The sequence below is a fragment of the Vespa mandarinia genome, chromosome 11 (genome assembly GCF_050613455.1).
Source record: "Vespa mandarinia isolate Hongniang chromosome 11, ASM5061345v1, whole genome shotgun sequence".
In the NCBI taxonomy this organism is placed as follows: domain Eukaryota; kingdom Metazoa; phylum Arthropoda; class Insecta; order Hymenoptera; family Vespidae; genus Vespa; species Vespa mandarinia.
The window spans coordinates 5,662,623-5,677,500 of NC_140820.1; the positions used below are offsets into that span (position 1 = coordinate 5,662,623).

General features: G+C 30.7%; 1 protein-coding gene across 14 annotated transcripts in view; it reads left to right on the forward strand.

Moving 5' to 3' along the window:
• Positions 1-14,878, forward strand: part of LOC118441443 (lachesin) — a 280,889-nt gene that overhangs the window by 27,394 nt on the left and 238,617 nt on the right. For all 14 annotated transcript variants that reach the window (XM_085660411.1, XM_085660417.1, XM_035865828.2 and 11 more), the window contains one exon: positions 5,369-5,477. In XM_085660411.1, the coding sequence (XP_085516537.1) occupies positions 5,408-5,477 (70 nt within the window). In that variant the 5' untranslated portion in view covers positions 5,369-5,407. The remainder of the gene's footprint in view (positions 1-5,368; positions 5,478-14,878) is intronic.

The following is a 14,878-nucleotide window of genomic DNA, read 5'->3' on the forward strand; positions in this document are numbered from 1 at the left end:
ACCAAGCTTGACGTTTAACGAACGCTGCCAGACCTTTTGATTTACAGGACAGTTTGATTTCCAAACCGTGGGACAATAACCGCCAATTTGTAAATCGCCTCGTAAATCTGAAAGCGTACTCTCTGCTCGATCGCGTTAACCCAGTCCTCTATTTTTTCTTTTTTTTTTTTTTTTTTTTTCTTCCTTTCTTTTCCTTTTCCTTTTTTCCTTTTGTTTCTTTTCTGTTTTGTTTCATTTTGTTTCTCTTTTTTCTTCTTTCATTCTATCTCCGAACCATTCCGCTGATTGCATTAAACAATCAGCTTTGTTAAAAGAGTTTCATGCTCATGCATTGCCGCATGTTTTGTTATCTATCCTATATCGTAGATAGGTAACGTTTGCGTTTGTAAATGCACCAATGTAAAATGTGAAAGAAAATTATTCATGTATCGCGATCATTTCTAGCGTAGTTTTTTGGCAGATTAATCGTTTTTGGATCGTAATCGTACGTTCGATCGAAACTGGGTCATGTATTTGTCCTTCCAACACTTGTTCTATTTTTTTTCTTTTTTTTTCTTTTTTTTTTCTTTTTATCCTTCTCACTACATCAAATGCATTTCAAACCTATACAATTCGATCTCTGTTTCGTTGTATTTTTAAAAGAATGTTAATGTAACGTGAAACTTATAATAATTTTCTAATACTTGGCAATAATTAATTCTTAAATTGAATTAACGAGTTAATTAGATTTGAAAAAGAAAAAAAGAAAAAAAAAAGAAAAAAAATTCAATAGCAATAAAATGCAATCTCAAAGTCATACATCATATAATGAATTTAGTGAATTAAATAAATAAAAATTTCAGAAATTTATTTATAATAAAACAAATATTATACAAAGATATTCTTCATATATTATTAATTTATATTTTGTCCATATTTTAAAGAATTGATTGAAAAATGAATTGAAATATTTCTATGGTAAAAAAAAATGTCTTTACTAAAATATAACAGGAATTTCGATTCTAATGAAAATTAACGACAGAAAAGATGTATTTTTGACAATTTTTCGATTCATCGTACAGTTTATTTTAACAAAAACTTTTTTTTTCCAATTACGTCGTCCGATTTAGCGATCGTATGTAAAATGAGATTATATTCTGACCTGGCTTTTATTGAATAACTTTGAGTTTCCATTTTCTCTCTCTTTCTCTCTCTCTCTCTCTCTCTCTCTCTCTCTCTCGCTGAGCGAAGAATAAAAAAAAAATTCAACTTAATTTGATAGCTTAATAATCGCCGTGTCTTTTTATTTGCATGATCGAATCTCGAAGTTATTATGAGAGACATAATCTTTGAGAGAATTTGAATAAAATTTTTTTTCTTTGTATCTAATTAATACGACAAGACAGGTGATTTTTATTTTATAATATCAATATAATATATATATATATATATATATATATATATATATATATATATAGCGAGAAAATTATTCATTTTTTAAGGGTACTTTAATTTTCTTTTTCTAGTAATTCATAAAGTGTAATAAAACGTATATTGAAGTATATTTATCTTAAGTTATTTCATTCTAAAATTTTAAAATATTAAATTAAATAAAAACGATCATAATTCAATATATATTATAATCTGTATAAATTAATAATACTTCTTTATGAATCGTCAATTCTGAAAATTACCATGACTATTATTATTATTATTATTATTATTATTATTATTATTATTATTCATACGTTTACATTATTTCTTACTTAAAATCATTGCAACGTTATCTAACGTTAATTTAATATTTGTAGAAAGTTTATTCTCGATCCAATCGAATATTGTTATCGTATTGTTTATTAATAGACTTTGAAAGAAAATGAATTAGTTTTTTCCTTTTTCTCTTTTCCTATTTTTATCCATTATTTGATGAAAAGAATGTAAATAGCTTTCATTATTTTCTATTTTTCTAATTTTTAATCAATAACGTAAATGGAAAAAGGAATTAACGACGAATATTTTTATGTTGGAATATAATTTTAAATAATCTTAACAATTGCGAAAGAAAAGCAATGCGCCAAAAGTAGGAGAAAGAAAATCGTTATTACGTTAAAACCTTTCACGTTTTTATTATTACAACCATTAATACGTATTTTTGTAATCAAATAAAAATAATAATAATAATAATAATAATAATAATAATAATAATAATAATAATAATAACAACATGAACAATAACAATAACTTTCGCTGCTTTTGGAGAAATTCATTCGTTCTCCTTCCTCTCCGTTTCAATTTCATTTTCTTTTCTTCTTTCTCGAATTGTTTTTCCTTTTTATTTTTCGTTTTCTCTTCCCTCCCCTTTCTTTTACTCTGAGAAATTCGATCATTTACGAAACACATCAAGTATAGGTACATACATACGTACGTACGTAACTACGTCAGAGAGCATAGCCTCTTAAAAGCTAGATCGAATGTAGGTTAAGCGAACGTAAGTCCCTTTTTTTCTTTCTTTCTTTCTTTCTATTTTTTTTTTTTTTTTTTTATTTCTTTCTCTTTCTTCCTCCTTTTTTTCCCTTTTTCCCTTTCCTACTCGATATCACCTATACTTTTCTCGTTTCTCGCTTTTAAAACACGTCCATCGATTTCCTTCGTGTTCACGAGAGAAACTCGTATGCTCGTTAATAATTTCACGCTAAGCGTTCATGGAATGTTAGTCAATGGTCAAAGCAAACGTTGGACACTTTAACTTTATTATCGTTGTGCACAATATATAACTAACTACTACTCAGGAAAAATAATGAACCATAACTCCAAACATTTTGTTTTACAAATGAGGATATTAATTACCTTTCTCTCCCTATTTCTTTTTTTTTCTTTCTTTTCTTTTCTTTTTTCTTTTTTTGCCTTTTCTTTTTTTTCTTCTTTATTTTCTTTCTTCCTCTATTTCTTTTTTATTATCCTTTTTTCCTATAGTGATTAAAATCTACGAAGTTGCATTAAAATAAACGTTGCTCTAAAGTAGAAATGATATTTTTTTTTTTTCGAGAAGAAAATAGAGAGAGAGACAGAGAGAGAGAGAGAGAGAGAGAGAGAGAGAGAGAAGATTCATGAACAATATACGCGGCTTTTAATAATTCCGCGGCGTTACCGTCGGCTGGATTAATATTTCAGAGAAACTCGCTTCTTCCTTCCCCCTCCCTAACCCCCCACCCATCCCCAACGTTCCTTTCCCTTCTTTCTTTTTTCTCCCCCCTTTTTTTTTTGTTTTCTTCTTTTTCTTTTTTTCCATTTCTTCCTTTTTTATATCCTCCTTTTTTTTTTTTTTTTTTTATTTACTTTTTTTAATTTATTTATTTTTATTTTTTGTTTTGTTTCGTTACGTTTCACTTACGATTCCGTATACATCGAAATACGACGAACGTTATATAATCAGGATGAAATAAATTTCGATGTAGTAATGGAAGTGAGTGAGAGAATGGCGAGAATGGCGGTGAGTGGGGGATTGGGGGGAGGTTGGATGGGAGTAGGATAGTATGTGAGCGCAGGGGCGGAGTAGGAAGAGGGTGAAGATGAAAAAGTAAAAAGAAAAAAAGAAGGAAGAAAAGAGAGGAAGAGGAATCAGGCTGGATAGTAAAGGGGGCGCTGGATAGTAGGGGAAACGTAGGATGCGGTGAGTAGGGAAGGGGAGGGAAGGAAGAAAAAAATATGGCAACTTCATCTTCAGGCTTAATTCAATGTAGGACCCAGAGACTCTCCGTGTACCGTGCAATCTCCTGCGTGGATACGTATATTGAATGCATGAGGATGTTACTCCGTGATGTTACTCAATGTACATACAGAGAGAGAGAGAGAGAGAGAGAGAGAGAGAGAGAGAGAGAGAGAGAGATAGTAAGAGATGGTGGTGAAGAGGGTAAAGCTATAGGGGGTAGCCAGGGGATAGATGATTGTACGGGAGGAATATCCAGTAGGAACTTGTATGCGTCTCCAATCGCATACCTCTACGTCTTGTCGAGTGGCGAAGCTGCATTACGGTCCAGTAAATCTGATTAATATCGAGCGTTTCGTTAATTAACATGTCAGTCTATCGCATCGATTCGACCATGCGTTAATCATTTCTAACAGTATCCTCTATAACATGGAATTCCATGGTATTCAAGCTTTACGCGTAAAATTTCAGCGGTCTTTTTTTTTTCTTTTTCTTTTTCTTTTTTTTTGTTTTTTTTATATTTTCTCTCCTTTTTCTTTCTTTCTATTTTATATATATATATATATATATATATATATATATATCTTATTTCTTCTCTCTTTCTTTCTTTCTCTCTCATTTATTTGCTTCATCTTTCTCCCTTTCTTTTTTCTTCTTCTTCGTTTTTTTTCTTTTTTTTTTTTCTTTTTCTTTTTTCCTTTTTTTTTTGCTTTTCTTTAAAAACGACTTTCGAAAAGTTATCATATACGCATGAATTTATTATGTGCGCATAGTTTTTAACGAACGTTCACATTCGTTTCGTCGTTAATTATATCACTCGACTAGGAAGGAGAAAAAAAGGGAATTAAAAAAAGAAGAAATAAAAACCAAAAGCTAAAAGAGGATTAAAAAAGAGGGGAGGAGGCGGGTAGAGGAATCACCTGTGTCAACAGGTTTATTCGACCAAATTTATCACCTTTGATTTCTACTATAAGCTTCTATATTTTGATATGATGATATTCCTCTTGACAGTTTGCTCTTATAAAATTTCTATGAGAGAGAAAGAATGAGAGAGAGAGAGAGAGAGAGAGAGAGAGATACGTTCTTTTATATTCTGTGTTTTTTATTTTGATAAAAAATGATTACCAATGACACATTGGCTTTTGCCAGGATTGATATATTATTTTTGACTTACACATTGTTCCTGTTTTTTTTTTTTTTTTATTTTTTCTCTCTCTTTTTCTTCTTTCACGCCAATAGGAAAAAGTGTCTTAAGACACTTTTGGTCGTAAGAAAATTTTTCTTTGTTTTCTTTTCCTTTTTTTTTTTTTTTCTTTCATTTACCAATTTACCATAAGTATATATCTAGTACGAATGAATTTCGCGTCTTTTGTTATTGTATTTCCTTCTTCCTCTTGTTCATTTTTTTTTTTTTATTTTTTTTTTTTTTAATTTTTTTTTTTTTCTTTTTTTTTTTTTATTATTTCTTTTTTTTTGATTCATACTTTAAACCACGGAACGATGATAGTGCATTCTGCTGACAAATGGTCGCTTACATACTCTATCGATTCGAGCATCGCGTAGTCTTCCGTTTGGTGTTTCGAATCTTGATGGAGTGTACACGGAAGTACGTGTACGAGTCTCGAATTTGCATTTGAACACGTTTGCATAACACTGAGAGCACGTACGAACGTACTGTTGCAGGTGAGCCACGTGATATAAAGAGTAACAACGGCTGGGAAAATGGCAGACAGACCGAAAAGTCGATACCTGACTTTCAGCATACTTCATATCATCACGTTAATGTGCCAAGGTAAGTCATTTTCTAAATCTTCAAGTGCACATCTATCAAATCAAATGTGATATTTATTTGCAATTGTCATATATAAATCTTTCGTTAAATGCATAAAACGTGTATCAGATCTGTTTAAACGATCTTTTTTATTCTAAATCATTTCATTTTTTTTTCTTTTTTTTTTTTTTTTTTTTTTTTCTTCTTAAATCATTACCTACAAAAAAATATACGAATTAAATATAGGCATGAAGAAAAGATTGATATCATTTATTGCATTTCTAATAATACATAAATCTAATGATTCTAATATACGTTATAATCATTTAAACGTTATAACGTATTATTTTTATATAATGCATAAAACATAATAAAAATACGAAATAATTGTTAGATGCATTCTCGTTAAAGACAAATTTAATGATAATTAAAAATCGTTCAATGTAACACGTTAGAATTCATATTTCGATTGAAATGAAAGCGTTTATATATATTAAATAATTCACACATTTGTTCTTATTATAAGTGAAACGTTCTCTCTATTTCTCTCTTAATAGGCGAGAGAGTACTAATTAACAAATTTAACGAAATAGTAAAGCACATAATTTGGTGAACACCATGGGAGAATTCGAAATTCTCTAGTATCTAGGGAATGATTTGTCATCGAAAGTAATACGGCCCAATGGAACGGTTGCAATGAAAGTTTCATTTTACTCGAAGTAGTTAGGGCTCTTAGCGTTTCGGTAAAAGCCGCGTTGGCTCTTACGCCACGTTATTTACCACTCAAGTTGACATTCATGTCTCGTCGTTGCTGCAGCATTACGGATGCTGCGTCTCTATTTCTATATTTCTCTCTCTCTCTCTCTCTCTCTCTCTCTCTCTCTCTCGCTCTGTCGTGGAAAAGCCTTTACCGTCACTCAGCTTTCCACGTATCTTCAATGAGAGAATTAGCACGAATCGACGAAGATTATGGATCTCCTCCTTGGTTCCTCTTTCATTTTCTCGCTTTCAATCGAGCGAATATTATTATTAAAAGTAATATTATATATATATATATATATTTATCAAAGCGTAATATAGAAATATTTTTGGAATAATAATATTTTACTTGTAATTATATTTTTCATTATCATTTTCTTGTTAATTGATAATATGAAATTAAAAACTTTATAGAAAATTCTTTCTCTAATTTACATATAATCTCTTCTTACGTATAATCCTTTATTTACATATATTAATTACATATCTTTTATTTACGTGTATTGTTCGTTAAAACGTTCATCAAATCATTATTATGTTATTCGTTAAAATTATTGTAAAATTTGGAAATAAAATGATCATTCGAATGTTTCGTATGATTTAATACGATATAAAATCGAATAATATTAATTAAGTTATTAATTTTTATAAATAATTTTTCTTTGCGAACATTCTTTTTTTTTTCTTCTTCTTTTTTTTTTTTTTTTATCTTTTTTTCCTTTTCAAATAAATACAATTTAATAGAGATTCGAAGAAATCGACATTTATGTTAATTATTCGCATGAAAAATATTTATGATAAATTATTTATGATAAATGATTCCTTCCATGTTTCATAACTAAAAGCGCTCAAGTTTCGATATGTTTCGAGAGGTGGAACATTTATAAGAAATATATCGCTGACGCTACCGTCCACTTTACCTCATGACCCGCAATGAAATTTTCGTAGTTACGTAGTTATAGTGTAAACGTGTACACTCACATACACGTACACGCTTAAAAAGCGTGCTTTATGAGCTTCAACGAATTCTGCCGTGAGCAAAGTTCGGTCGGTGCCGCCGCGTCAAATAAATTTAAACGCTTCCAACTTTACACGAAACTGTTCCATCGACAAAATATATATATATATATATATATATATATATATATATATATAGTTTTATATATATATAAAGAGAGAGAGAGAGAGAAAGAGGGGGAGAGAAAGGGAGACGCGAATATGTATAGAAAGATCATTTATCGTAAAAAATTGCCATTTCTATTATAAAAAAAAAATGTCCCGAATAGATCTTTTCTAATGATCGATGATAAGATAGATATTAATTAGAGTTAATAAAATTTTCCTTTGCTGTGAATTAATTCGTTTGAAAAATAAACCTTTCTATGTATAAATACATGTGTGTGTGTGTGTGTGTGTGTGTGTGTGTGTGTGTGTATGTGTACGTACGTGCTTACGTGCGTACCTATAATATCCCAACGAAAAGTATCTAGAAATATTATTTTGGAACCTAATGATTTCTTTTTTCGATAAGCGTCAAAACGGGTCAGTTTTATTTTCAAAGAGAATATATAAAAATACTTATCATAAATTCATTTACTTTGGGTTAATAATTTTTCAATGTAGAGATGGTTGGATGGATAGATGACAGGCCCGTTTGAAAATCTTAAATAAAAATATAAGGATTAAGTGACATATCGTCGATAAATGTATTATATCGATAAGTGTATGTCTTTATTATATGTTCTATTTTTTTGCCTCTCCATTTTTTTCCTTTCTTTCTTTCTTTTTTTCTTTTTTTGTAGTTTCGAATTAGCCGTCCGAGAAAAAAAAAGCGTTCGAATAGCATCCTTCCTGTCTGGACGTGTTTCGAAAATAGTTGATAGATTTCATAATAATCCTGATGAACAATTTTCGTCGTGACACTTTCATTTTCTTTTCCTTTTATATCTATCTATCTATCTATATATATATATATATATATATATAACAAAGAAAGAAAAAGGAAAGACAATGAAAGAGGATCATCGCAACATTTCTTTTCCGTGTCGGTTGCAGGCGCCTTGCAAATCTGTTAAAACTTTCGAATGGGGAATAAAACGTGCCGAAGTTTATTTCCCCGCGACACTTTAATAATATTTCGTTATACAAAGGGAAAATTGTCGGGATTTAATTTCTTTCTTTAGCGATAATTACGCGAGTCTTTCCTTCATCGAATTAACCGCAAATAAGGAATAAAACTTTTACCAAACTACGCGTTGTCTTATCTCTTTTCGTCGTCTCTTATCGAGAATTTCGAATTATATCGAAAGAAAAAAAAAAAAAAAAAAAGAAAAAAGAAAAGAAAAGTTAATTTATATCGACGTATAGGAAATTTTTTATTACAAAAATTTTTCAATCGCATACAAAACGATTTCGTATAAATAACGATAGATTAACCTTTCCCTTTGTGATAGAAAAATCGATATTCGAAATTTCGTTCTTCTCTCGTACCTTTTCTTACGTCTATTTTTATCTGTACCTGAACGATTCCGTAAAATTGCTAGTTCTTCGTTGCTTCGCCGTGAAAATTTTACAATTTCTTTGAAGAAAAGGCATCGTATGTCGCTGTAATCGAAGGTTATGAGAAAGGTCCAGTAGCAGCTAGATATTTTCTCTATCCCTTTCTCTCTTTCACTATCTTTCTCTCTCTCTCTCTCTCTCTCTCTCTCTCTTTTCTCTTTCTTTCTCTTTCTCTCTTTCTCTTGAAGATGCATACGTGTTCTTCTTCTAACGTAGCTCCTCGTTCGGGAACAAAAACGAGATTGATACCGTGCAGAATAGCGATGGGATCGAGATCGTTTCATGTAGGAAAGGAAAACGTGCGAGCTGCATTCTATCTCTCTTCTCTCTCTTTTTTTCTTTCTTTCTTTCTTTCTTTCTTTCTTTCTATATCTATCTATCTATCTATCTATCTATCTATCTATCTATCTATCTATCTATCTATCTTTTCCTTTATCGTGGCTCTCTTCTATGCGAGAAGATTTTCACGTGACGGCCAATCAACGTCTTCTTTCTTCTCTTCTAGTTCCACGCATATAAACGAGAGACTGCAGAGGAGCTTGACGTGTCTCTTCGAACATCCACGTAAATATCAAAAAGTGTATATGAATTTGTGTATGTATCTACATGCGTGTATACGTATGTATGTATGTATGTATGTATGTATGTACGTGTGTATGTGTGTATGTCTTTCATCTTTGATCTGTTTTATAACAAAGAAAAATGTGAAAATATCAAAAATGCTCGCAAGAAATAATCCAATTATTTTTTAATTATGAAGATAATTCGTAAATAAGGTGTTCGTTGCATTGTGCGTGTATATATATATATATATATATATATATATATATACACATATATATTTATTAATGAATGTGATAAAATTGAAAAGAATAGAGGATAAAAAATAAAGAAAAAGGGAGAGATAGAGATAGAGATAAAGAGAGAGAGAGAGAGAGAGAGAGAGAGAGAAGGATTAATCTTTAATACTATTAAGAAATTGCATGGGAGAAAAATGATATAATAAATAAAATGAAATTCGTATGAAAATGAAAATTCGAAAATATCTAATTTTTCGTTATATCTTTTCGACATTGTATATTTCATTTTATCTAATTGATAAAATGATAATGAATGGAGATACGAATCTACGGATGTAGTTAAAAAAAAAAAACAAGAAAAAAGAAAGAAGAAAAAAAAAAGATAAACAAAACAAGAAGAAAACAAAACGAAAAGAAAATAATTCGACAAAGCGGCTTACATCTTTATTAAGCGTATTACGTAGGATATTTCCTGAAAGATAAAGAGACAAGTTCCTCTTACATACAAATGTATGTAGGAGGCAATCGAAAAAATTTCGCAAGTCAAAAGACAGGTTGCGATTAAAATTTTTCAAAAAAAAAAAAAAAAAAAAAAAAAGAAAAGAAAAAAACAAAAAAAGAACAGAAGAGTAACGAGTAACATTTGCCTAGTCACATAAAGAATGACAATCAATGTTGTACCTTACAATTTGAACCCAACGTTTCTTCGTAATGAATCCGTGCCTCGTCTTTTCTGAAGTAAACAAAAAGATTTGTACATTTGCATAAATACCATGTTCCCTCGGAAACATTGGAATTTTTTTACAAGAAAAAAAGAAAGAGAGTAAAAGAGAGAGAGAGAGAGAGAGAGAGAGAGAGAGAGAGAGAGAGAGAAAGGTCGATTAGCATAAGAACCGTTTACTTGCGAATGAATTAAGCGAGCAGTTTAAAAAAGAAAAAAAAGGGAAAATAAAAAGGTATGTGAATCAAGAATCCCATCGGATTTTTCGTTCCCGTGAATATTATAGCTATGTAAATAATGTAACAGAAGTGGAAGTATGTTGATTGATAGTGATGAATCTCGCAAATGGATAGATATTGAAATCTCTAGAAGATGAAGAAAATCAAAATTTAAATGATTCTGTTATAGTCCATCCGATAATACTCTTTTATCCTATCTTTCTTTTCTTTCTCTTTTCTTTTCTTTTTTTTTCTTTTACTTTTTTTTCCTTTCTTTCTTTCTTTCTTCTTCTTCTTCTTCTTCTTCTTCTTCTTCTTTCTCTTTTCATTAGGCCAAATGGAAAAACTTCCGTTATAGGACGGTCAACGTTGTAAATCTCGACTTAAAGGAGAGAAAGAGAGAGAGAGAGAGAGAGAGAGAGAGAGAGATAAATAGACATAATGGTTAAGGAGAGAGATAGAGAGATAGAGAGAGAGAGAGAGAGAGAGAGAGAGAGAGAGAGAGAGAAGTGTGAAAATCGCGTAGAAAAAAAACGAGCTATCAGACGATGCCGTTATCGTAAGAGAGAGAGAGAGAGAGAGAGAGAGAGAGAGAGAGAGAGAGAGAGAGAGAGAGAGAGAGATAGTTAGAGAGAGAGAGAGAGAGAGAGAGATAGATAGATAGTTAGAGAGAGAGAGAGAGAGAGAGATGCAGAGAGATGAAGAGAGTAAAAGAAGATGGGAAAAGAGGAAAAGCTGGTAAGAAACTTTCCTTTTTCCCTATATACCACTATCGTTCGTTCGTTTTTTTTTTTTCCTTCTTCATCTACTTTTTTTTCCCTCTCTCTTTCTTTTTCCTTTTTTTCTTCTTTGTTCTCCTCCTCTTTTTACTCGCGAGAACGCGGAGGCCGTTCGTTCGGTCGCATAAATGCGAAAACATATTTAAGATGTTATCTCAGAGCAAGAGCCGAGCCGCATTCAAAGTTGAGACATTAAATGTACATTAGCGATGTTATACTTCGCTCGTGCCGACCACTTAACTTCATGGACACCCTTTACGTATGCCCACCGACAAGGAAATCTTGTCCTTTCTCTCTCTCTCTCCCTCTCTTTCTCTCTCATTCTTTCTCTCTCTATCTATCTATCTATCTCTCTCTCTCTCTCTCTCTCTCTCTCTTTTTCTTTTTTTAACCACAGGTTACCACCCTTTTTTCCCTCGTAATAACGAGCAAATTGTCGAGATGTGAATTACAGAGATTACAACGTTTAAGTATTTTCTTATTTAACTTTGTCAATAATTACTTGATGATTTTTTTATTATTACAATCATTGATTATCGATTATCACGATCCCTATAATATTTCGATAGCAATTTAAGATAGAATAGATTTTATTTGTATTTATTTCCGTATTTCTTGGATTTATTTCCATTTTTCTTCTTCTTCTTCTTCTTCTTCTTCTTCTTCTTCTTCTTCTTTTTTTTTCTTTTTTCCTTTTTAATCTTCAATTTCAATTATATAAATCGTCGTTACGTTCAAATTAATTAAATAACAATTGAAAAATAACATTACACGTTTGTAATCGTTTCTCCTTTTTTTTTTTATTTTTATTTTTTATTTTTTCTCCCCCTTTTTTCCCCTTTCTTTCATTTCATTATTTAATTCAGCTAGATCGTCATTATGTTGAATTATGACATTAATCGAAAGATTTCAATATTTGATACAATTAAATCATATCATTGGATTTAAATGAGAAGGAATAATAATAATAATAATAATAATAATAATAATAATAATAATAATAATAATAAAAAAGAGAAAAAAGAAAAGAAAAATTAATGTAAAAAGTGAAATGAAATTTTCGATCAAAAGAAATCTCAACTTATTAAACGTTTCCTCTTCATCGGTGTTTCATGGTGGAAGATAACGTAAATAGTATCTGAGTATCTCGAGTAAATATATATACAAGGGTTGAATGCTTATACATAGGTAGAGAGTAAACGAGTGTTTTATCCCCCTTGCTCCGATACGTATTCGATATCGTCGTGTTCAACGCGCGTAAGACACTTTCTCTATCACTTTCTCTCTCGACACATGTTTCAACGGTGGCTTAACGACGCGGAAAATGCGAAATGATTTTCAAGGAAAAAGAAAGTGTGAATACGATGGTTGAACTACAAACGGAATGAAAAGTCGCTTGAAAAAGCACGGAAACGGATTGAATGTTGTCGAGTGTGCACTATTGCGAGAACATGAAAGATATCGCGAGATTTTACTTTACATATATATATATATATATATATATATATGTGTGTGTGTGTGTGTGTGTCTTTCTCTTTTTATTTCTTTCTCTGTCTTTTTCATTCTTTAATACGTTCGTATATTTGTACCGTTCATTGGATTGCACTCTGACGACGGTGGGTTTACGATTCATTTGGAAAACTTTTTATTTATGATTATGAAAAAACTGTAAAACTTTCCTTTTAGAATGTATCTGTTTATGATAATATTATACGTGTTTACGTCTCTCTGTTATATGCGAAAGGGAGAGAAAAAGAGGGAGAGAAAGAGAAAGAGAGTAAATTATGCATAATATATCGTACGATCTTTCCATTCCTTTTTACATGTTCAAATAGCGATATGAGATTCGGATTAGTATTGCTTATGCCAAAGGAAAATCCCTTCTCTAGTTGCAAATATGAAAACGTTTACGTAGCCGTATGTAAGCTTGCACGTGTCTTGCCCTCGTCGTCAATATTTGTTTTGGACATTGGCATAAAGACAAATCTCTCTGATCGTTGAATAGATTGCAGTAAAGGGTGCGAAATGTAAAGAAACCTTGTATAATATCCATTGAATTAATTTAATTCTTGTGAAATATAATAAAATAAATAATAATAATATATATATATATATATATTCTATGTATATATAAAACTAAGTAATAATAAATAGTTAATAGCGGGTATAAGTTAACAATTAAATAAATAAATAAAATTAATAATATAAATAAGGATAATGAAATTAATGGTGGATTAATAATATTGGATTATGAAATACGATGATATGATAATTTTAAAGATCTTATATCAAAAATCAATATAAAATAATATGTTAACGATTAAATTGAGTCAAATGTTACATAATGTTGCAATTATTATTAAGAAAGATAAAGAATATAGCAAAAATTCGAAAAGATAAGGAAGAGAAAGAGAGAGAGAGAGAGAGAGAGAGAGAGAGAGAGAGAGAGAGAGAGAAACGGAGAGAGAAAAAAAGAAAAGAAGAGAGCATTAGCTCTCTCTTTCTCTCTCTTTCTCTTTTGGACATTTAAAATGAAAGTTTGCCACCGAATGGGCTCCATCGAATCGCTTTTATTCTCGATTTTCGATAGATAAGCAGACGTTCGAAATAAATGATTCTCTTTTTCGACAGCTCTTTTCTTTTTTATGGACTCTAAGAAAAATAATAGTCCAGTAGTGGGGTTGCGCAAAATGGGAGGAAAACTCGAAAAGAACGAAAAGGCAATTTAAATCGGTATAAGCTTTCTCTAAGAGTACAAGAGAATAAGAGAGAAAAAGAGAGAGAGAGAGAGAGAGAGAGAAAGAAAAAGAAGTAGAAAAAGAAATAGAAAGAATGATCATGCTCTCATTGTTTCGTTACCGACGGGAAACGTATAATGGTCGAGTGGTAACTGCGGTCCTGGAATTTCGAGTAGAAAGAGGAAAAAAAGGAAAAAATCGTCGAGAATCGTACCATCCACTAGGTTTCTTTTTATACATATATATATATATATTATGTATATATATGTACATACATATAGGGTGAGTCACGTAACTAATTTGCAAGGGTAAATAATATAAAGTAAATATTTCATTGTTTAATAATAAAACAAATGAAAAAAATTCTGAGAAAATGAATAAATGAGAAATTTCTTTTCTTCTTTTCTTTTTTTTTTTTCTTTTTTTTTTTTCTCTTTCAATCGTAATTTGTTTACATATATTTTCTTCTATTATTTATAACAAATAATTCGTTGAAATATTGATTGTTTGAATTTACAGGATTTCTCTCTCTCTCTCTCTCTCTCTCTCTCTTTCTCTTTCTTTCCCTCTCTTTCTTTTATTTTCTCTCGTCTATAAAAAAAAAACGTTGTTCCATCGAACAACTTGACTCGAATATCATTGATTGTTTTCAATGATATAGGAAAGTCGTGATTAAGATAAATAGGACACCCTCTGTATAGAGAATACTGAATGTGGTATTACGTGAAGCAAACCACGGGAATAGTTTCAACCATCCCCAACTACGTTTTCGTTAACGAGCGACTCGCTTTTTCGAGAAACGGGAAGTTCCGAAGGCGCAAAGAAATTGCACTCTGATCAGTTCTATG